This window comes from Odocoileus virginianus, unplaced genomic scaffold (assembly GCF_023699985.2).
Source record: "Odocoileus virginianus isolate 20LAN1187 ecotype Illinois unplaced genomic scaffold, Ovbor_1.2 Unplaced_Contig_6, whole genome shotgun sequence".
NCBI lineage: Eukaryota > Metazoa > Chordata > Mammalia > Artiodactyla > Cervidae > Odocoileus > Odocoileus virginianus.
This window is the reverse complement of record NW_027224323.1, coordinates 475,102-500,047: the sequence shown is the minus strand read 5'-3', so window position 1 is coordinate 500,047 and position 24,946 is coordinate 475,102. Positions and strand designations below refer to the sequence as shown.

The 24,946-nt window shown below is 42.1% G+C and overlaps 1 protein-coding gene across 1 annotated transcript; it reads left to right on the top strand.

The window, feature by feature from the left end:
• Window positions 1–13,727: 13,727 nt before the first annotated feature.
• On the top strand, window positions 13,728–24,541 carry LOC110151198 (odorant-binding protein-like). The gene is made up of 7 exons (XM_020914503.2): window positions 13,728–13,863; window positions 14,335–14,474; window positions 15,541–15,608; window positions 19,422–19,532; window positions 21,373–21,474; window positions 21,684–21,726; window positions 24,328–24,541. Exons 1-6 carry the CDS (start codon window positions 13,786–13,788, stop codon window positions 21,701–21,703), a joined length of 519 nt encoding a protein of 172 aa, XP_020770162.2. The 5' UTR covers window positions 13,728–13,785; the 3' UTR covers window positions 21,704–21,726; window positions 24,328–24,541.
• The last annotated feature ends 405 nt before the right edge of the window (window positions 24,542–24,946 follow it).

The following is a 24,946-nucleotide window of genomic DNA, read 5'->3' as shown; positions in this document are numbered from 1 at the left end:
TAATTTTATGGTTGCAATCACCTTCCACAGTGATTTTGGAGCCCCAGAAAATAAAATCTGTCATTGTTTCCATTTTTCCCCATTTTTTATTTGCCATGAAGTGATTTTTTTTTTAATTTGGGGATCCAAAATCACTATCGATAGTGACTGCAGCCATGAAATTAAAAGATGTGCAGACTCCTTGGAAGAAAATTTATGACCAACATAGACAACATATTAAAAAGCAGAGACATTACTTTGCCAACAAAGGTCCATCTAGTCAAAGCTATTGTTTTTCCAGTGGTCATGTATGGATGTGAGAGTTGGAATATAAAGAAAGCTGAGCACTGAAGAATTGATGCTTTTGAACTGTGATGTTGGAGAAGACTCTTGAAAATCCCTTGGACTGCAAGGAGATCCAACCAGTCCATCCTAAAGGAAATCAGCCCTAGATATTCATTGGAAGGACTGATGCTGAAGTTGAAACTCCAATGCTTTGGCCACCTGATGCGAAGAGCTGACTCATTTGAAAAGACCCTGATGCTGGGAAAGATTGAAGGCAGGAGGAGAAGAGGATGACAGAGGATGAGATGGTTGGATGGCATCACGGACTCAATGGACATGAGTTTGAGTAAACTCTGGGAGTTGGTGATGGACAGGGAGGCCTGGCATGCTGCAGTCCATGGGGTCGCAAAGAGTCGGACAGGACTGAGTGACTGAATTGAACTGAACTGAACTGATGAAGTGATGGGACCACTTGTCATGATCTTTGTTTTTTTGAATGGCAAGTTTTAAGCCAGCTTTTTCATGCTCCTCTTTCACCTTCATCAAGAGGCACTTTAGTTCCTCTTCACTTTCTGCCATTAAAGTGGCATCATCTGCATATCTGAAGTGCTGATATTTCTCTTGGCAATCTTGATTCATATCTGAGGTTGTTGATATTTCTGGAAATTTTGATTCCAGCCTGCGAGTCATTCAGCCTCACATTTTGCATGATGTACTCTGCATATAAGTTAAATAAGCAGGGTGACAATATGCAGTCCTGATGTACTCCTTTCCTTATTTGGAACCAGTCCATTGTTCCATGTCTTATTCTAAGTGTTGCTTCTTGACCTGCATACAGGTTTTGCAAGAGGCAGATCAGGTTTTCTGGTATTCCGACCTCTTTAAGCATTTTCCACAGTTTCTTGCAGTCAACAGAGTCAAAGGCTTTGGCATAGTCAACAAAGCAGAAGTAGATGTTTTCTGGAATTCTCTTGCTTTGTCTATGATCCATCAGATGTTGCCAATTTGATCTCTGGTTCCTCTGCCTTTTCTAAAACCAGCTTGTATGTCTGAAAGTTCTTGGTTCACATACTGCTAAAGCTTAGCTTGAAGGATTTTGAGGATAATCTTGCTAGCATGTGAAATGAGTGCATTGTACAGTAACTTGAACTTTTTTGGCACTGTTTTTCTTCAGCAGTGATCTTTTCCAGTCCTGTGGCCACTGATAAGTTTTCCAAATTTGCTAGCATATTGAGTGCAGTATTTTAACAGCATCATCTTTTAGGATTTGAACTAACTCAGCTGGAATTCCATCATCTCCATTAGCTTTGTTTGTAGTTATGCTTCCTAAGACTCACTTGACTTTGTACTCCGGGTGTCTGGCTTTAGTTGAGTGACCATGTCATAGTAAGCTATCTGGGTTATTATCATCTTCTTTGGATAGTTCTTCTTTGCATTCTTGCCACCTCTTCTTCATATCCTACGCTTCTGTTAGGACTTTGCCATTTCTTTCTTTTATTGTGCCCATCTTTGCATGAAATATTCCCTTGGTATCTCTAACCTTTCTGTAGAGATCTCTAGTCTTTTCCACTCTATTGTTTTCCTCTAATTCTTTGCATTGTTTATATAAGAAGGCTTTCTTATCTCTCCTTGCTATTCTCTGGAAATCTGCATTCAGTTGGGTATATCTTTACCTTTCTCCTTTGCCTTTTGCTTCTATTCTTCTTTTCTCAGCTATTTGTAAGACCTTCTCAGACAACCACTTTCTTACTTGCATTCCTTCTTCATAGAGGTGGTTTTGTTCACCACCTCCTGCATGATGTTATGAATCCCCCCACCAGAGTTTATCAGGAGCTCTGCCTACCAGATCTAATCCCCTGAATTTGTTTGTCACCTCCACTGTATAATCATCAAAGTGAAGTGAAAGTGAAAGTCGCTAAGTGGTGTCCAACTCTTTGTGACCCCATGGACTATACAGAATTCTCCAGGCCAGAATACTAGAGTGGGTAGGCTGTCCCTTCTCTAGGGGCTCTTCCCAACCCAGGGATTGAAATCCAGTTTCCCACATTGCAGGTGGATTCTTTACCAGCTGAACCACAAGGGAAGCCCAAGAATACTGGAGTGGGTAGCCTATCCCTTCTCCAGTGGATCTTCCTGACCCAGGAATCAAACTGGGGTCTCCTGCATTACAGGCGGATTCTTTACCAACTGAGCTATCAGGGAAGCCCTGCATAACCATAGGGGATTTGATTTAGGTCATACCTGAATGGTCTGGTGGATTTCCCTACTTTCTTCAATTTAAGTATGAATGTTGAAATAAGGAACTGATGATCTGACCCACAGTCAGCACCAGGTCCTTTGTTTGCTGACTGTATAGTGCTTCTCCATCATCAACTGCAAAGAATATAGCCAATCTGATTTTGGTACTGACCATCTAGTGACATCCATGTGTTGAGTCAGCTCTTCTGTTAAAAGAAGCTGTTTGCTATGAGTCTTTTGGCAAAATTCTGTTAGCCTTTGCCGGGCTTCATTTTGCACTCCAAGGGCAAACTTGTCTGCTACCCCAGATATCTCTTTACATCCTAATTTTGCATTCTAGTCACCTATGACAAAAAGGACATTTTTTATGTTGTTAGTTCTAAAAGGTCTTGTAGGTCATCATAGAATCATTCAACTTCAGCTTCTTTGGCATTAGTGGTTGGGGCATAGACTTGGATTACTGTGATGTTGAATGATTTGTCTTGGAAATGAACAGAGATCATTCTGTCATTTTTGAGATTGCACCCTGGTACTGCATTTTGGACTTGTGGACTGTGAGGGTCACTCCATTTCTTCTAAGGGATTCTTGCCCACAGTAATAGATATAATGGTCATCTGAATTAAATTCACCCATTCCAGTCCATTTTAGTTCACTGATACCTAAAATGTCGATGTTCACTCTTGCCATCTCCTGTTTAACCACTTCCAGTTTACCCTGATTCGTGGACTTAACACTCCAGGTTTCAATACAGTATGGCTCTTTACCAACTTGGACTTTACTTTCAGCACCAGACCCATACACAACTGAGCAATATTTCTGCTTTAGCCCAGCCTCTTCATTCCTTTTGGAGCTGTTTCTCCACTCTTCCCTAGCAACATATTGGACACCTACTAACCTGGTGGGTTCATCTTCCAGTGTCCTATATTGCCTTTTCATACTGTTCATGGGGTTCTCAAGGCCTGAATACTGAAGTGGTTTGACATTCCCTCCTCGAGGTAACCATGTTTTATCAGGCACTGACTATAAGGCACATGCTCTTCGCCACTCTACAGAGGCAGCCGACATGCCACGCACCCTGGGTGTCCCACTGCTGGTCTTCATTGAGCATGGGAAGCTCCACCGGCCGCTGAGTGTCAATCAACGGGGGGCTGGTGTCACCAGGAAGGGGGTGTGAGGAAGCCTGGAGCCACGGTTGTAGGACGCCCTGGAGTGGAGAGCTCCCTGGCCTCGCTGCCGCCGCTAGCCACCCTGAGACCAATCTGTCACCCGGGAGTGGAGGGCTCCCCTCCTCACTTGTTTTGTTAGGGCAAAATTTAGTTACCTCGTTTGAGAACTGGTTCAATCGGAACTGGTTCATTAGGGAACTAGTTCCGGTGGAGGTGGGTAGCCGAGATGGAACTAGTTCATGTTTTGTAGGGTAAATTTATTTACATAATTTATGAAGTGGTTTGGCAACCCACTCCAGGATTCTTGGCTGGAGAATCCCATGGACAGGAGAGATGGATGGACTACAGACCATGAGGTCGCAGAGAGTGGGGCACAGCTGAGTAACTAACACTTCACTTTATTAGAAGGGCCTCCTTGGTGGCTTAGACAGTGAAGAATCTGCCTGCAAAGTAGAAGACCCAGGTTCAATCACTAGTTTGGGAAGATCTCCTGCAGAAGGGAATAGCAAGCCACTCCAGTGTTCTTGCCTGGAGAATCCCACGGACAGGGGAGCCTGGTGGGCTGCAGTCCACAGGGTCACAAAGAGTCAGACTCAACTGACTGACTGACACAACACATGCTCCTCTGTGCATTGATGTTGGAGTTTGCTTGTGCTTTCGTTGTTGGAGTTAGCTTACATTCCTTTGTGTCTTGGTGTTTTCAAACTTATAAAAATGGGAGACATAAAATTTATCCCAAAGGAACGTTCTTTGGCATGTACATAACACAGGTTAAGATCAAAAGAGCAATGACCCTTGAACGACTCCCGTTTTGAGAATCTGGGAGTTTGAAGCACTTTACAAAGGAGAGTCACACACTGGTCATAAATGAAGAGGCCCAGGGCCTCCCACATACTCCCGTGGAATCGAATAGTCTGATTCTAATTTCCCTGGAGGACCCCCAGGTAACTTTGACAGTGGGGAGCTTCAGCTCCAGTTTGTGGAGCACCCCCTGCGAAGGAAAACTCCAACCTTACTGACAAAGTTCCAAGGTCTTAAGGGGCTGGGAAATCATGTTACTGGTACTTTCCAGCTGCCTATGTTTGGGTTTATTCTGGCTACTTTGGTAACACGCAAACATCAGGTACTAACTGCTCAAGCTAAAATGAGAAGTACTTCTTTGAAGGTCCCCCTGCCCACACTCTTGCATTTCTCTCTCCTTGAATACTCGGCAAACAGGCTATTGACTACGGAAGCAATTGAGGAAATCTGGCCAGGGTTACTCTCTCCTGTGTTCTGAGCCACAGAGCGCACTGTGCCCCAGTAGGAGCTGCCACGCAACAAGTGAGGGTTCTCACTTCCACTTCCTCCCTGGAGCCGAGAAACAGGTCAACTAGTATCCTGCCAGGGTAACTCAGCACTTAAAAGCATTAGGCCAGCCCAGGTTGGATGCATGAGACAAGTGCTCGGGCCTGGTGCACTGAGAAGACCCAGAGGGATGAGGGTGGAGAGGGAGGTGGGAGGGGGGACCAGGATGGGGAATACATGTAAATCCATGGCTAATTCATTTCAATGTATGACAAAAACCACTGCAATGTTGTAAAGTAATTAGCCTCCAACTAATAAAAATAAATGGAAAAAAAAAAAAAGAGGTGGCCACCAAATTTTTTTCAAAAAGAAAAATAAGCCTATCCTTGTTTTACAACCAGTCTTTATAGCACCACCAGAGGGGCTCCAAAAACCCTTTACCACTCCAAGAATCTTCCCCGCTCATTTTGAGATGCCTGTGAACATTAAACAAAGGAAGGAAAAGTCATTCTAGGCAGAACACGCTTGTATTTTTGAGATGAATATGTCCTATTGGTCTCTCAGCAACACTCATCTGTGATGCCTTTTTTACATGGGAATTTTAGAGAGTGTGATGTAATTTAGAAGTTGGCTTGTCTAAAGGCGATTAGAAACTTCTTTCTCTGCAAATATCCCGGCCGTCTTCTCAAGTGAGCTTGACTTGTTCCACCTGTCAGAAACCCAATTTTAACCCAACCTCTTTTGAGAACTGACGGGTTTAACAATGCCTTACCTGACTTAGGACTGAAATCTTGAAATGAGAATTCAGATCTCTCTTTGTATGGATCTTTGTCTTTGGATTACAATGCCATGGTTGATTTGTAAAAGAATTCTATGTAATAGACTTAAAAAGGAATAAGTGCTTATAAATTTATAAACCCAACAATTCTAAATACAAGAGAAATTAAGCTAAATGAATTTCAGGTTCCTGTGAACTGGGAAATAGTGTTAAACTAATATCTGGTATTAATGTTTAAGTTTGTTGATCTAAGTAATATACACATGTCTTAGGTCACAACATAAAACATAATAATTAGGCATAATACTTGCCTTGTGCATAAGTTTAATATAAGCTAAATAAGATCTTATTATATCTGTCACAAATTTGTTAGCAACGAAAGTAACTTAGTGTGAAAAAACCTCTAAGGAAAGAGTGCAAATGAGATATGAGTTTTCACTGAACTTTTAGAAACAATTAAGTGTTTTAGGATCTCTCCAAATATTCTACAACTTGAAAGTTAAAACTGTGATGAAATAAGTTGTGATAAAATGTTTGTAGAAAATGACCCCCAAAAGTGTTTTGTACATGATCAGTCAGTACTAAGTTTAAAAGAACTTTAACTGAGTAAATGAACCTTTAACTAAGCCAAGTCAAAATGTAAATTTAACTTTCCCCTCTTTTTAAAAAACTCAGGCTTTCAAAAGATATATTTTCCCTTTGATAAGGTATTTTAAGTTCTTTTTCCCCTTTTTAATTGATCTGCTTTTGCCTTTGAAATTTTTTATTGTCATTTTGGCTAAGTAAATAACTATTTTCCCAGTGACCTAGGAATCTATTGTGTTTTAAAACATTGCATTTTTTCTGAATGTTCTCTTAATAAAACTTCTAAAATCAAATTACCTCTAGCTGACTTTGGGATGTGTGAAAGGGTCCCTAAAACAACCCCCCCCCCAAAAAAAAGACATTAAGCTAATTAGCTTCACGTGGCATGATGAATTATATGGGAGGAGTTGCTAGAGGAGAAATAAATCTTTAGTTATATTCTAAATAATACAGATATTCTAGATATTACATGGAGTTCCTAAAAACATTATATGTCCTGGTAGTGAAGAGGAAAAGTTAAAATTTTACATAACCTCCTTCTCCTTCTGCCTCTGTAACTCAGCTTGCCCCTTGCAAAGTCTAGATCACATAGGTCATGTAGTCTCAGAAAGTGGGGACTTGCAATACTAGGAACTGGAGTTTATCTCACTCACCCTTGTCCTGCTCTTTGCAATCACCCAGCCCCTGCAAACCTGCTTAATCATGCCTGTCTGGGTCAGACATCCCCCTCCCCATCTTGACTGTTGTTTCCCACAAGTGCAAAACCCCTTAGTTTAAACCAGCCTATTTCAGATCTGGTTTCCTCAGTGTGTATGCCCAGAAGTGGGATTGCTGTGTCATATGGCAGTTCTACTTCCAGTTTTTTAAAGAAATCTCTACACTGTTCTCCATAGCGGCTGTACTAGTTTGCCTTCCCAACAACAGTGTAAGAGGTTCCCCTTTTCTCCACACCCTCTCCAGCATTTATTGCTTGTAGACGTTTTGGATAGCAGCCATCCTGACTGGCATGTAATGGTACATCATTGAGGTTTTGATTTGCATTTCTCTGATAATGAGTGATGTTGAGCATCTTTTCATGTGTTTGTTAGCCATCTGTATGTCTTCTTTGGAGAAATGTCTGTTTAGATCTTTGGCCCATTTTTTGATTGGGTCATTTATTTTTCTGGAATTGAGCTGCAGGAGTTGCTTGTATATTTTTGAGATTAATCCTTTGTCTGTTGCTTCGTTTGCTATTATTTTCTCCCATTCTGAGGACTGTCTTTTCACCTTGCTTATAGTTTCCTTTGTTGTGCAAAAGCTTGTAAGTTTCATTAGGTCCCATTTGTTTATTTTTGCTTTTATTTCCAATATTCTGGGAGGTGGGTCATAGATGATCCTGCTCTGATTTATGTCGGAGAGTGTTTTGCCTATGTTCTCCTCTAGGAATTTTATAGTTTCTGGTCTTACATTTAGATCTTCTTTAATCCATTTTGAGTTTATTTTTGTGTATGGTGTTAGAAAGTGTTCTAGTTTCATTCTTTTACAAGTGGTTGACCAGTTTTCCCAGCACCACTTGTTAAAGAGGTTCTTTTTTCCATTGTATATCCTTGCCTCCTTTGTCGAAGATAAGGTGTCCATAGGTTCGTGGATTTATCTCTGGGCTTTCTATTCTGTTCCATTGATCTATATTTCTGTCTTTGTGCCAGTACCATACTGTCTTGATGACTGTGGCTTTGTAGTAGAGTCTGAAGTCAGGCAGATTGATTCCTCCAGTTCCATTCTTCTTTCTCAAGATTGCTTTGGCTATTCAAGGTTTTTTGTATTTCCATACAAATTGTGAAATCATTTGTTCTAGTTCTGTGAAAAATACCATTGGTAGCTTGATAGGGATTGCATTGAATCTATAGATTGCTTTGGGAGTATATCAATCCCACTTCTGGGCATACACACTGAGGAAACCAGATCTGAAAGAGACACGTGCACCCCAATGTTCATCGCAGCACTGTTTATAATAGCCAGGACATGGAAGCAACCTAGATGCCCATCAGCAGTCGAATGGATGAGGAAGCTGTGGTACATATACACCATGGAATATTACTCAGCCATTAAAAAGAATTCATTTGAATCAGTTCTAATGAGATGGATGAAACTGGAGCCCATTATACAGAGTGAAGTAAGCCAGAAAGATAAAGACCATTACAATATACTAACACATATATATGGAATTTAGAAAGATGGTAATGATAACACTAAATGCAAAACAGAAAAGAGACACAGATGTACAGAACAGACTTTTGGACTCTGTGGGAGAAGACGAGGGTGGGATGTTATGAGAGAACAGCATTGAAATATGTATATTATCAACATGTATATCATAACAGATCACCAGCCCAGGTTGGATTCATGAGACAAGTGCTCAGGGCTGGTACACTGGGAAGACCCAGAGGGATCAGGTGGAGAGGGAGGTGGGGGGGGGGGGGATCGGGATGGGGATCACATGTAAATCCATGGCTGATTCATGTCAATGTATGACAAAAACCACTACAATATTGTAAAGTAATTAGCCTCTGACTAATAAAAATAAATGAAAAAATAAATAAATAAACCAGCTTATTAACAGCTAGTGTTGCCCACTACAGTCTGTCTGTAAAAACTCTATAACCCTTTGTTCAGGGCTCAGAGCTTGGAGTGGTAACCCATCTGGGCACGCTTGTGTAATAAACCTGCATTCTCCAACTCTCCGAGTGTGGTGCTTGATTTCTTGAGTATTGGATTCTGCAACAGTAGAATATTAGTCATATTTCTAGTTACTATCTTAAAGTGTTGTATGTCACTGCAGTAACCAGGTTCTCTGTCAACTGCATTGTAGTCAGATTTAAACTTGCCTTCTTAAGTCCCCTGTCATGAAAGATAGCTACCATTTCACTCTGATACCTTTGAAAAAAATGCCTCCTCTTCAAGAAGATTGATTTAAAAAGAGAAAAAGGAAAAAAAAAAAGCCTCTGGATACATGCAAGTTGCTGACTTTGAGACCATAATGCTGAACTGAGTAAAAATAAATAAATAAATAATTCTAATGGGAAACCTGATGGCTTCATAAAGCTGCTAACATAAAGAATCAGTTGCATAGGACGGAATAACTAGCAAACATGGTTATAATTTTTTTATGGCTTCTATCCAAAACATTTGCTGGTTTAAATGTGCTGGCCAGGTGTAAGAAAAAAACACCTCAAACTAATAATGACTGATAGTAACTTGGTAAGTTATTCCTTCTGTGAGTTAAATGGAAACATTTACCTTTTTCTTCCTACCTGCCTGATCCTGCCATTAACATAGGCTTGTCTCAAAGATTAAGCCATGCATAAATGTGCATGACCCCTACAAAGAAACTGCAGATAGCTCATTAAATTGGTTATCCCCCGCCACCCTGTCACTTGACTACTGCAACTGGATTACAAGTAGTTACACTAATCATTGTTTACATTTGTTCTTTGTTTTCAAATGGTGATTTGTGTCTCTCCGCCACACTATGTCCTTGTCAGCGTCACTAGCTTCATTACTTATACCCGGTCTCATTTTAAAGGACTGTTGCCTCTTACAGTACCCGAAGTGTAATCAGGCCTCCAACAACACTTCCATGGATAAACATCTTGAGAAAAATCACACGTATAACATAACATACTTGTAACATTGTGATTCTAACTAAGGGAAGATGCAAAAAGGGAAAATGTCCCCTGGATTTTAGTTAGCTAGAATCCACAGAGAAGTTTTAATTTCTGATGGGGCCTGGTCCAAAACTTAAAACCTGGAGTGGCACATCAAGAGTGTTTGCCTAAACTGGATGGAAACTCCCAGTGCCATGGGACAAGAGTTGATCATGAAATGTCTCCCAAATATTGGTCACATTCATGATCAAGAGGGGGAAGCCTGAAAATTTTACCCAACAATCACAGCCCTCCAACATGAACTGTTTAGATGAGAAGAAGGAGAATATCTGCTATCTAGGATCATCACGCTACAGCCACTCCCTATGGTTAACCCTAAAGAAATGCTGAGAGTATAGGATCCCATGCCTTCAGAGAGGTGAAGTACATATCAAGGAAGTCATTTTAATGAGCCCTGACTCTTGTGTCTTCCCATGCATGGAAAAGTGCTCAACTCCTTAACTTGAGTTATTCTCTCCTGGATTTCAAGTGCAGAATTTTGAGGGTGACAGTAGGTGTACAGTAGACACTTTCCAAAGAGGAAAACAAGAAGCAAAATCTCAACCTATGAAATACTGACACCAGTGGTGAACACTCCCACAACGATCCTTCTCGTGAAGCAGCATGGTCACTGCCCTCTTTTTCCATAAGACTGTAGAATGGACTTTGACAGTGGGGACTGTAGAGAAGAACCACAGCTGACTCCGTGTTGGAACTGGTTCCTTGGCTTGTTGCCATTGTGATTATAATCATACATTATGGCCTCCCTTAGAAGACCCTACCCTTCAGCCTGGCTGTTAAAGTGCCTTTTCTCAGCTCACAGGGAGATAATCTGACCCTGCCCAGCTGCGAAAAGAAGAAATTAACACAGGCATTCCAAAGGCTGGCCCATCCTGAGATGTTCTGCAAGACTGAAGACCTTTCTTAGTTTACTTCCTCACTGTCTCTCGCTCTCTATTCTGACTTTTGACTTTAGTTTCTCATAACTTCTCTCCCTCTGTCCCTATAAAAGAACCTGGCATCCAGACCCCAACAAGATGGTTATTTTGAGACATTAGTCTGCCATCTTCTCAGTGGAATGTCCAAAGAAAGTCATATTCCTTGCTTCCTCACCTCCTTTCTTGGATTCACTGGTCTGTCAGTAGCACATCTAGAGAGTCCACGTGCCATAACTAAAGGTCCCAGCTATGACAAAACAAAGACTTTGTGTTGTGCAACTAAGACCTGACACAGACAAATAAATAAGTACATAAATAAATAAATATAAAAATACATTTTTGGTAATAAAAGTTATATAAACAATTACTTTCTTTAAGACAGTGGGCTTGTGTTTTATTGTCTCAACTTTAGACTCCAACTGCATTGCAACCTTGGCCACGAATCATTGAGGGAAACTGAAATTTTGAGTGGCCAAGATCAATAGCTTCCTTGCAATGCTTACTTAGGAGTTGCACAATCTAAGATATAAAAGCAGTGGTTACAGAGAAAACAGACAAGTAAGACAAAATTAATAAACTGGGTGAGAGAGACTTCTCAGTTACAAAAATGCAAATAAATTTGAGAAGAAGAAAACAGGAAGATGTACCAAGCAGGGCTTTATTGTTATTTGGAGGGAGTTACAAAAGAAATGTTTTTGTAAGATGGTTCTGTTTTTATTTATTACTCTATTACCTACATTTTGACCGATATTAATGAGAATTGGGATTAAAGGCCATATAAGTCCTTTCAGTACAAAGCAATAGGGTTTTATTTTTTTTTTTTGCATCAATTTTCTTAAGGATGAAAACTTTTTTCTTTTCTATTCTATCTTTTAATTGATGGAGAATGCTTTACAATATTCTCTTGGTTTCTGCCATATAAAATGCAAATCAGCCACAATTATTCATTAATTACCTCCCTTTTGAACCCCCTCCCCTCATCCCATCTCACCCCTCCAGGTCATCACAGAGCACCTGGCTGGGATCCCTGTGTTTCACCAAATTCTCAGCAGCTACCTATTCTTTGCAGGGAGGGAACACAGATGCAGATATAGAGAACAGACTTGTGAACACAGGGAAGGAGAGTGCTAAGACCAATGGAAAACAACATGATTATCACAACTGTTGCAATAATCTCTTAGAAGAACTAGTGTTTAATCTCCCCTTGATTTGCAGTTGGAAAGATCTTCCTAAGATGGGATGGTCCTCGGATACCCTCCCAGGGGACACATGTTGGTAAGCATCCAAAACGAAAACCTGGTAATGCTGGAGGTGCAAAAGTAGAGATGGAAGGGTGATGATAAGGGGTGTTAGTTGGGTTCACATGACTACTCAAATTTATCTGAATCGGGACTTCTCTGGTGGCCCAGTTATTAAACTTCTTCACTTCCCCAGCACAGAGCACAGGGCCCATAAGTGTTTCATCCCCGTTGGAGAACTAAGATCCTGCATGCTGCATGGTGCAGCCAAGATAAAGAAACAGACAGGAAAAGAAAATTAACGTCTGGATCAAAGACCAAAGAGAGGAAACGGTTTTAGCATATTCTGAGACATGAAAACCTTCTATCACACAGACTTCACAGCTGAAAATACGACAGGATGTTATAGAGAGGAATGTATGAACAGAAGAGATAGCATGATATTGCAACTGAAAGGAAAGAGAATAAAAAGAAAAAACATGGATATATTGTCGGTCCACGTGAACATGAAGGGAAGCGATCCTCTGAAGATGTGAGCAGAGGACACCCTCGAGATGACAAGCTTTCCTCAAAGGTCTGAATTCAATTGAAATGAAGGATTCTGAGCTCTGATCCGTCCCAAGAGCAGCCAGCAGTGGGTCACCACTCCAGGTGTTCTCAATTAGCTGACTCAGGAACCCTGAGTTTCGTTGTTTCTTCATTTCTATACTCAGAAAAAAATAAATCCTTTAATGTATTCATTTGCTAAATTACCATGAATGAAGATGAACATAAGTAAAATTCGATAAAAAATGCAAAAAAAAAAAAAAAAAAAGACTCTTTCACTGTTTCAGTGACTTTGTCTTAGGAAATTTATTTTTTTCCATTCAAAATTCTAAAAATTACAAGAACTGCTATCCAGCTGTTTTGCTCCCTGCGAGAAACAACTGAGTTAGTGAGTAAATATTATACTACAGATTAAATGGGTAAAAGGTTGTCTGACAGAAATCACTGAAAATAAACTACTGAGGTACCTTCTTCAGATGAGGTTAAGGGGCGTTTAAATGGATCGTCCTCTTAGTATTTAGGAGGAAAAAGCCCACATTGGGGCAGGAGAACGTGATAAATGCTTTGTGCTGACCTGCTCCTCACCTCAGAATAACAGAAGTCTTTCCAAGGGTCTCTTAGGAAATAGTGTTCCCTTGGCTAAACCACACAGTCAATCTTTACTTTTAGAAAATAAATGTTAAGCAGGAGTGAGTGGTATGTACCTTGGACAGCTCATCTCATTTTGGATTTCATGATAAACAGAAAAATAAACAATTGTCACCTTACAATATTGAATGTACTGCAATTTCTCACTTACTTTAAAGGCCAAATGCCCACATCCACATATGCTTCTCTTAAAACAAATCTCATTATCAAAATGACAGAACGCCAGAAAATCTTCTCTGCCAACCAGGATACTGAAGACGCCTGCTGTTGTAACTGGCCATATGAGGAACAGCCATTGGTTCATGATGTGTCACGCCAACAGATGCAGGCTATAAAAGTGGCAGCAATTTTGCACCCTCTCCAACCCCTTGGACACCCTCAGCTTCTACCGAAGGACCACGAGAGTCAACAAGATGAAGGTTCTGCTGTTCAGTCTTGTCCTTGGTCTGCTTGTTGCCAGTCAAGGTGAAGCTCAGATAGACGCCTCACAGGTACCAGGGGCAATTGAACGTCTTCTGAGCTTGGGAGGAGGTCTTGACGTGTATCAATGTGCGTGTCCCTTTCGAGGTCCAGTCATGTGGATCGCTAAGTCTAGGCATCTCCCTGCAATTGAAAATTGCTCCGTTTCATTGGCTCTATGCCTGCTGTTGTGATGTCCGTATCATCTCTACCATCTGTTCATTGGCTCTCATGCGTGTTCACTGCTCTTGTAAAACTGAAGGAACAACACATAGCTGTTAGACTAGGGCTCTTGTGTTTGACAAGACAGCTCAAGCTCTCAGTAATTTCTCTATTCTTTCCTTTACTTGACTTGAGTTTTCACATGATTTTATACCTAGGGCTGTGTTCATAAAGAAAGGTAACTTCTGCTCAAGAGAAAGGGCAGGGAACCTTCTGAGGGATGATGTCGGGCAGAATTTACAGAGATGGAATAAGATTTCTGAAGGGAATTTTACTTGTAGTTCACAGGAAGATGGTTAACCCATTACATCGCAGCTGAAAACATAGAGAAAATCACCGAGGGTGGGCCATTCCATATTTTCATGCGTTACATTGAGTTTGATGAAGAAAATGGCACTGTACACTTCCACTTTTATATCAAGTAAGTAAAAAAAAACAGAAGGAAAACACCTGTAAACCCCGGCCTAAGGGAGGGTGTCTCCTCCCCGTCTGCAGGGAGCTCTCTGGGTGACGTTGAGAGGAAGACGCTCTGAGCTGTGGGGCTGAGCGGGGTCTCTGAGCTGGGGCGAGGGCAGTTCCTCTGTGAGCCTCCAGGGAATGTCCTGAAAATTCTGCTTAGAGGGGGAACCCAGAAACTCCACTGGCATCAACTCATTAAAGGAGAGAGGGACATGGCAGAGGGAAGAGGCTCATTCCTGGAACCCACAGTCCCCACCAGGGCTTGAGCCCTTCCTGCGGATTTGTAAGAAATGATTCCCTCTGAGCCCAGAAGGGACAGCCCGGGGAGAGCACACAGTGAGCTCTGCCCTCGGGGCTTCCTCACTTGATGTCTCATCACCACTGAGTTTCCCAAAGCCGTCAGAGCCCCTAGTGGCTTTTCCAAGTCCCGTCCTAGGCGCCTGCCAATGCACGTGCCATGAGTTCGATCACTGGGTCGGGAAGATCCCCTGGAGGAGGAAATGGCCACCCACTCCGGTATTCTTGCCTGGAGAATCCCATAGGCAGTGGAGGGGCCTGGCAGGCTACAGTCCATGGCGTGGCAAGAGTTGGACACAACTGAGTGAATAACACTTGCATTTTCATTGTCTTAATGAATCACTGCCACGGTTGTGACAACCCACAAGGTTTGTCACGATAGCTATGTCTCTCAGTTTTCAGAGACTATATAAAGGAACAGTTGATTCTTTTTCTTTTTTCCTAAAATTATAGATTTCTCTGTGTTTATTGACTTTACACACGACCTGTTGCGTATCTGCAGGTTATCTTTAGAACTACTAGTCAGACTTCATGTGGAGACAAACCATCCTTGCCACTTGATAGTTACTGGATCTGAGACAGCATATTTTCTCTCTTTTGAAGGTCAAATGTTCAACAGCACTGAGGTGATGCCTGACATATTTTCTGGAGTGTCACAAAGAAAGAATCTTAATTATACATCAAATTTTTATGATTTTAATCAACCAACTTGAAAATATTTTGTTTTTCAGGAAGAATGGAGAATGCATAGAAAAATATGTCTCAGGCATAAAGGAAGAAAACTTTTATGCTGTTGACTGTAAGTATGAATGTTTTACTGGGAAGAGTATGTTCAGGTAGAAATCTTGGTCTCAACTTCCTTCAATAACCCCATACACCTGAATTCTACTCCTACTAAAAATCAGAGGTCAGGAACTGGATCGTCTCCCCTCAACAGAGTGTTAATCAATGAGACCAGATCCAGATATCCTAGAGTGTGAAGTTAAGCAGGACTTAGGAAGCTTTATATGAACAACACTAGTGGAGGTGACAGAATTCAAGCTGTACTGTTTAAAATCCTAAAGATGATGCTGTTAAAGGGCTGCAAGCAACGTGTCAGCAACTTTGGAAAACTCCGCAGAGGCCACAGAACTGGAAAAGGTCAGTTTCCATTTCAATCTCAAAGAAGGTCAATGACAAGGAATGTTCAAACTACTGCACTTTGTGCTCAATTCACATGCGAGCAAGGTAGTGCTCAAAATCCTTCAAGCTAGAATTCAGTGGTAGGTGATCTGAGAACTTCCAGAAGTATAGGCTTGATTTAGAAAAGGCAGATGAACCAGATCAAATTGTCAACATTCAGTGGATCATTGAGAAAGAGAGGCAATTCCAGAAACAAAAAACAAAAATATTTTTCCCCCGCTTCATTGACTATGCTAAAGCTTTTGAGTGTGTGGATCACAACACATTTTGTAAAATTCTTAAAGATATGGGAATACCAGATTACCTGTTTCTTGACAAACCTGTATGTTGATCAGTCAGCAACGGTGAGATGTGGAAGAACAGGTTGGTTCAAAACTGGGAGAAGAGTACAACAAGTTAGTATGTGCTGTCATGCTGGTTATATAACTTATATGCAGAGTACGTCATGCTAAATGCCAGGTTGGATGAATTACAAGCTGGAATCAAGATTGTTAGGAGAAATATCAACAGCCTCAGATATGCAGATGATACCACTTTAATGGCAGAAAGTGAAGAGGAACTAAAGAGTTTCTTGATGACGGTGCAAGAGGAGACTGAAAATGCTGGTCTGAAACTCAACATTCAAAAACGCTAAGATCATGACATCTGTTCCCCTCACTTTATGGCAAATAGAAAGGGGGAAGAGTGGAAGCGGTGACAGATTTTATTTCTTGGGCTCCAAAATCTCTGCAGATTGTGACTGCAGTCACATAATTGAAAGATGCATGCTCCTTAGAAGGAAAGCTATGACAAACCTAGACAGCATATTAAAATGCAGAGACATCACTTTGCCAACAAAGGTCTGTATAGTCAACAGTATGCTTTTATTCAATAGTTTTGTATGTATCTGAGAGTTGGACCATAAAGAAAGCTGAGCACCAAAGAATTGATGCTTTAGAATTGTGGTGCTGGAGAAGCCTCTTGAGAGTCCCTTGGGCAGCTGGGAGATCAAACCAATCAATCCTAAAGGAGATCAACCAAGAATATTCACTGGAAGGACTGATGCTGAAGTCTCAGGACATTGGCCACCTAATGCAAAGATTTGACTCACTGGAAAAGACCCTGATACTGGGGAAGACTGAAGGCAGGAGGAGAAGGGGACGACAGAGGATGAGACGGTTGGATGGCATCACCGAATCAATGGACATGAATTTGAGCAAACTCTGGAAGATCGTGGAGGACAGAGGAACTTGATGTGGTACACTTCATGGGGTCATGGAGAGTCAGACATGACATAGTGGTTAAATATCAACAAGAACAATGTGACTAAGCATGAGTGTAGAATTTGTATTTCGTAGGGTTCTCACAGATAATTGACAACAGGCTTATGAACTGAGGTCTCAGGGGTCTATCTTGAGTTTGCACATCAGTGACATTCACTTTTTAAAAACAATCTTAACATGTCTTTGGTCATCCAAGCTGAGATGGGTGAACTTGAACTCAAGGAAATTATCTCGAGTTCAACCATAAAGGCAGCTTCTATTTAAAGCAATGGGGATGCTGGCTCAGCTTTGTATCTCTGAGCTTTTTATAACGGCCCTAAATAACATTATTATTTTTACATGGCGTAAGAGGAACATATTTGATAAAAATTTAAACATATCAATATGTGATCACACCCCTTGCCCAAACTAAGTAGCAGCACAGTGCCTATGCGATGAGCTCAAATCAGTAAAATCAATGCCTAAAATATTTTCCCCATACTTTCCTTGATAACTTCTAATATTTGATGTTTTCTAAATTATGCTTTCATTTTCTTATTCCCATTGTATGATTTCCCTTTGCCGAATCATGAATGCTTCCACTGTCTTTACTCTTCTCCATTTTTGCAATCTGTTCTAGCTTTTTACACAGTGACTAAACAAGAGAGACAACAGAAGTGCAAGACTTCTTGGAAGGTCTCTTGGGGACCAGCCACTGCAGCCTTCAGGTTTGTCTTGGGGACTGTGAGGTGTCCCCACATCAGGCCCAGGACCAGCAGTGGCCTTGATGGTGTGTCACAGCCAGAAGATAGCTTTACTCTCACTGGCCCATCCATTCATGAACATCACAGTCAATTCAGTGATGCTGCTACGCCCACCTTGGTGAAGCCACAGTGAGCCACAGGTGGTCACTGATAATCTGAGGACATGCATAGTCTGAATTAAGCTGTCATAACATGAGCGAGGCTGGTGGACTCTGCGTGGCCTTGGGAAAATTGCATATTCTTGTCAGGGCTCTGAGACTCCAAAGCTGCTCTGGCTGCTTTTTTCTTTTTTCAAGCACACTAATAATTTTCAGTGTTTCAGACACGGAGCAGTGGTGTTTGCATGCTTCGGGAACAGAGATGGGCAGTCTTACTTTTCATGTTGCTGAGTAATTGCAGGAAGGTGAGATGGAGGCCAGGAGAGAGAGGATGGACGTAGAGGGTGTCGAGGGGACACATAGTAGGTCAGAGATGCTTCTTGTCCAGACAATGGGCCAGAGTGGGTGGGCAGAGCAGAGAGCAGGGGCAGAGCACCAGGTGGGGAAGGAGGTCACCTCTAGGACGTCACTGCCTACACGTCCCAGCAAGTAAACTGTCTTCACACCAACAAACATGGCAGTGGGCTATGTCATACCCCAGACTGAGGGGCTTGGGAAACACAACACTTAAAGTGTTCAAAAGGTTGCCTGGCCTGATGTAGGAACTCAGGAAAAGAAGGTAATGAACACAAGGTAGGTTGATTTTGATCAAGAGAAACCAATTTTGTGGATGGAGTAACAGAAATACAAAGAACTTTAGAACCTGTATTTGACAACACCTTTACGACGTTTTGAAACACTCTCAGGAGCTTCCCTGGTGGTCAGGGGGTAAGAATTCTGCCTGCCAGGGCAGGAGACATAGGTTTGATCCCCAGTCTGAGAAAATCCCGCATGCCAGGTGACATCTAAGCTCATGCACCACGACTACTGTGCCTGCACTCTAGAGCCCTGAGTTGCAAGTACTGAAACCCACGCACCCTCGATCCTGGGCTCAGCAACGAGAGAAGCCCCTGCACTGAGAAGTCCATGCGTCACAACTAGACTCTAATCCACAGTCACCACAAGGAGAGAGAGCCCACGGGCAGCGACAAAGACTCAGCAAGTCAAAACACAAAGCAGAGAAAATCTGTGGGGTCCATTAGAGTACACGTTCTAGAAAGCATCTTGGTAAGACAGCAAGGAGTGACTGGCTCATTGTAGGAAAGGGTGGGGACGGGGAAAAGTTGTGCCTCCTCTCCTTGGCCTGGGTAACAGGAGCACTCTGTGCATGCACGATGCGAGTGGGTCCATACACTATGGGCCGTTCTTCAAGGCCGCCCTGTGCGACAGCAATTTCACTGACAATAAGTTAAGGTGGGACTGTTTCTATCTTTTCTCTCTCACACAGATGCGGGTCACAATGAATTTAGCATCATTAATGGGGGCGAGAACGCTCTCATAACACATAACATCAACGTGGATGGACATGGCAAGGAGACAAAAATGGTGGGATTATTTGGTAGGTATGACATCGTACAATTCCCACTGACATGGTAATGTTACATGTCCACTGTCAGGACTTTCTCAGAATATCAGGAGGTGCTGACAGTATTCAGTATTCAGCGTGCAAGGCCTGCATCTTTATGCTCACTGAATTAAGGATCCTGGAAGGTAAACTACCAAGAAACAGGAAGTCATAGGGTGCAGAATGTCACATCATCAGACATTTCAAAATGATTCCTATCTGTTGAAATTTTAAAAATGAAGTTTTACTAGAATCTTTTTTAAAAAACATGTCAACTAATATCAAGCCGTGGGTATAATCAGGCTGAATTTATTTCATTTTTATATTTTTATTTATTTTTTAGTTGAAGGATCACTGCTTTATCGAATTGTGTTGTTTTCTGTCAAATATCAACATGAATCAGCCATAGGTATACATATGCTTGTGTGAAAGCTGCTCAGTCGTGTCTGACTCTTTGAGACTGGAATTCTCCAGGCCAGAATACCGGAGTGGGTAGACTTTCCCTTCTCCAAGCAATCTTCCAACCCAGAGGTCAAACCCAGGTCTCCCACATTGCAGGAGGGTTCTTTACTTGCAGAGCTGCAAGGGAAGTTCATAGGTATACATATGTCCTCTCCCTTTTGAAACTCCCTCCCATCTCCTTCCCACCCCTCAACGTTGATACAGAGCCCCTGTTTGAGTTCCCTGAGACACACAGCAAATGCCCGTTGGCTATCTATTTTACATAGGGTCATGTAAGTTTCCATGTTACTCTCTCTGTACGTCTCACTGTCTCCTCTCCTCTCCTCATGTCCATAAGTCTGTTCTCTGTGACTCTTTTTCCACTGATGCCCTGCAAATAGGTTCATTATCAGTACCATCTTTCTAGATTCCAGATGTATGCAGATTGCATATGTGTGTGTTAGTGTACGATATCAGTTTTCTGATGCACTGTAAGCCTTGGAACAGACACTTGTAAGATAAATCTTTCTCCTGTTCCATGATTCAAATGCATTGTTCTTATGAACACTGACATCACCCCCTCAAGTAACCATGCAGAAGCACTGAGAGGTGTGTGCCATGGAGACAATAGGGGTCTATTTCAGAAAAGGTTATCAGGTAGAGTGGTAGGTTCATGAAAGAGTAAATCACCCCCTGTCATATGCAAAGTGCTGAATGGGTCTGTGGAAGGGGATAAAGGTATTTCCTATTAAACTGGGTCTAGAAACAGATAGGAGTCGCACGTACATATACGAGAAGGGTGTGAGAAGCAAGTAGGTTGGTTCCATATTAGGATCAACTGAACCCCAGAGTCATGGAGATCCTGGCAAATTCTGGCAGTTCAGCTTCTGATGCTGAGGGGTAGGGTGTCCTACTCATCAAGTTGGACTGGGCTCAATTCTTAAGACAGAAAGCACATGTCTGTGTCATGGAAACCATTTGAATCTCTTAGACTATACAAGTGAACATCTGATTGGCACATTCCATTTTCTGTTCTGTAGATTCAGGAATCAGAGAAGGCAATGGAACCCCACTCTACTACTCTTGCCTGGAAAATCCCATGGATGGAGGAGCCTGGTAGGCTGTAGTCCATGGGGTTGCGAAGAGTCGGACACAACTGAGCGACTTCACTTTCACTTTTCACTTTCATGCATTGGAGAAGGAAATGGCAACCCACTCCAGTGTTCTTGCCTGGAGAATCCCAGGGATGGCAGAGCCTGGTGGGCTGCCGTCTATGGGGTCGCACAGAGTCAGACACAACTGAAGCGACTTAGCAGCAGCAGCGGCAGAATTCAGGAATATCCGTGGGTTCCCAGGGGCCAACAATTTTCCTTTTTGCATGGTGATTTTACAGGCAAAGGAGATAATGTTGATCCGCAATGGGAAGAGGAGTTCAAAAACGCAGTGATACAAAATGGGATTCCAGAAGAAAATATCCTGAATTTCATCCATAATGGTAACGGAATTATACTTTTTTCCCTGGCAATGCCTTTCACCTTGTGTGTAAATATCAGGAAACAAATCAGCTTAATCAAAATTTCTTCTTCCACAAGTAATCTCTTTTAAGATCTGTTACTTAAAAAACGAAAGAAAGAAGCCTTCGAAATACTGGGGAATGTTAGTAATCGGTGCCTCTTTTATTTCTCTCATTTTGTTTTTCCCCAGATAACTGTCCAGACGAGTGAAAAGACGTGACTCTGACACTTTTGTAAGTAAACATGGTCCGTTATTAATGGTGACCCTTCATGATGAAGCAATAAGGAAACACTGTTATTTCATACATGTGAAATGTTTGTCCCAAGAATTTAAACGTGTCACTAAACGATTTTTTTGTCCCATAATTTTGCTGCTCTTGAACCATATTAAATTGCAAAGAGTTTGCTTGATTAATGCTGAGCAGCTGTGGTGAGAGTCTTGTCCTGCAGGAATCTTGCAGACCAAAATCATCAGGGAGAAGCAGGAATCCCCATGAGTTGGTGGAAACTGTTAACCACGTGTTAATTGTCAGTCCAGACCTCGTGGTTATCGCCACACATATCTCCTCCAGGAGAATCAGTATTAAAGAGAGCCCTGGGCTTCCCTGATAACTCAGTTGGTATAGAATCTGCCTGCAATGTAAGAGAACCCAATTCAATTCCTGGGTTGGGAAAATCTGCTCGAGAACAGATAGGCTACCCACTCCCGTATTCTTGGGCTTCCCTTGTGGCTCAGCTGGGGAGACCTGGGATTGATTCCTGAGTTGGGAAGATGCCTTGGAAAAGGGAGAAGCTTCTCCAGTATTCTGGGCGAGAGAATTCCATGCACTGTCGTGGTCCAAGGGATTGCAAAGAGTTGGGCATGACTGAGTGACTTTCACTTTCACGCTTTCTGCAAGACCAGTGTTTAATCTCATATGATCCTGACAGAACCAGTGAAGGCCTTCCAACTGCATTCTCTGAAACCTGCATTTGCTTTATACTCCTACCAGAAGATGTTCCAAAAGTAAGACGCTTGAACCTTCTAAAATAAGGCAACCTCAGGGATTGGCACTGATCTAGGCTAAAGTATGGCTTTTAATGTTCTGCCAAGAGAGAAACTTAAGGAAAAAAAAAATGACTAAAAGCTCTAACTTTCAGGTGAATATGATAACAAAGAAGTGGTATGTATATTCAATGGAACATTACTCAGCCATAAGAAGCAGCAAATAACTCCATTTACAGCAACATGGATGGACCTAGAGATTTGTCACACTGAGTGAAATCTGTCAGAAAGATAAAGACAAATACCATAAATGTCACTTATAGTTTGCAGTTCAGTTCAGTCTTTCAGTCATATCTGACTCTTTGTGACCCCATGGACTGCAGTATGTCAGGTCTCCCTGTCCATCATGAACTCCCAGACCTTGCTCAAACTCATGTCCATTAAGTCAGTGATGACAACCAACCATCTCATCCTCTGTCGATCCCTTCTTCTCCCACCTTCAATCATTCCCAGCATCAGGGTCTTTTCAAATGAGTCATCTCTTTGCATCTGGTGGCCAACATAATGGAGTTTCAACTTCAGCATCAGTTCTTCCAATGAATATTCAGGACTGATTTCCTTTAGGATGGACTGGTTGGATCTCCTTGCAGTCCAAGGGCCTATCAAGGTATCAAGGGTCTTTCTCAACACCACAGTTCAAAGGCATCAATTCTTTGGTGCTCAGCTTTCCTTATAGTCCACTTCTCACTTCAGTGGAGATAAAAGCCATGGTTTATTCAGATGGTAATGAATCTGCCAACAATGCAGGAGACGCGCATTCGATCCCCTGGGTCGGGATGATCCCCTGGAGAGGGAAATGGCAACACACTCCAGTATTCTTGCCTGGAGCATCTCCAAGATAGAAGAACATTTTGGGCTACAGTCCATGGGGTCACAGAGAGTCAGACGTGACAGAGTGACTTTGACTTTCACATATATATCACTTTTGCATAGAATTAAAACATGACATGGAGGGACTTATTTACAAAACAAAAATAGATGCACAGAGGTGGAGAACAGACCTGTGGTTGCCAAGTGGAAGGGGCTGGGGAAGAGAAGGATTGGGAGGTTTGTAGTTGAAAAGTGAAAGTGAAAGAAATATTCCTTCCTCAGTCATGTTGGACTCTCAGCAACACCATGGAACATAGCCCTCCAATCTCCTCTGTCCATATGGTTGCCTGGGATTCTCCAGGCAAAAATCCTGGCGTGGGCCCATTCCCTTCTATAAGGATCTTACCAACACAGGGATCAAACCTGGGTCCCCTGAATCACAGGCATATCCTTACTATCTGAGAAGTTTGAGGTTAGTAGATACAAATTGTTATATACAGGAAGGATAGAGAACAAGGTCCAACTTCATAGCACAGTGGACTATATGCAATACTCTGTAAACTTAAATGGGAAAAGAGTCTGAAAAAGAAAACATACTAAGTATTGTATGTATAAGCACTTGGCTGTACACCTGAAATTAATGCAAAAGACAAAAGTTGCAGGGTTAGAATTGTCTGCTCCAATTACAGAGCCTGAAAATCATCTTTAGATGAAGCACCACCATGTACATGCATTGTGAAATCATTACTCATAGAATCAATCCCCAGTGGGAAATCTCCAACCATATGTACATCCTGGGGACAACTCCACAGGGAACCTGCCATCACAGAGATGTAGTGTTGAGGTCCACCAGGAATTGCATGTTGAATCAGCTGCCAATTCCCTATTTCCTGGACAGCCTACTGCCTGAGGCTCACCTCAGTCAACGGTCACACAGTCAACTCTACTAAACATTTGGTTCTGTTTTTTTCACCTGCAGAAAGAGTCACAGAGACCAGACATGTCCTCATCTCCATGGACTCAAGATCAACAACATGAAGACAACTTTCCTGGTTCCTGATTAACATGATCCTGCTCTCTTCACACTAACACTCCTTATCCCATCTCATCTCTCCCAGTCACTAAATCATGTCCTGGTTGGTGTTATTTGATTGCTGAGGGCTTAAATAAATTGATTTAATATCTGCCCTGCACACGCATGTCTGTGTAAAAGTCACCTCATTTAAAACACACAAATGTCCACATTAAGTATCCAGGAAACTGTGCCTTTCATCAGACCGCTGTTCATCAGAGACAATGCTTATGTAGATTTGGTAGACATGCCCTCAGGTGTCCAGGGAAGAGGGAGAAAATAGACTAAAGCATCGTGGAACAAGGTTAAGCATCCTCTCACCATATGGGCTTATCTGGTGGCTCAGATGGTAAAGAATCTGCCTGCAGTGCAGAAGACCCAGGTTCTATCCTTGGGTCAGAAGATCCTCTGGAGAAGGAAATGGTAACCCACTCCAATATTTCCTGAAGAATGTCATGGACAGAGGAGGCTTGTTGGCTAAAGTCCATAGGATCCTGAAGAGTTGCACAGACCTGAGCAACTAACA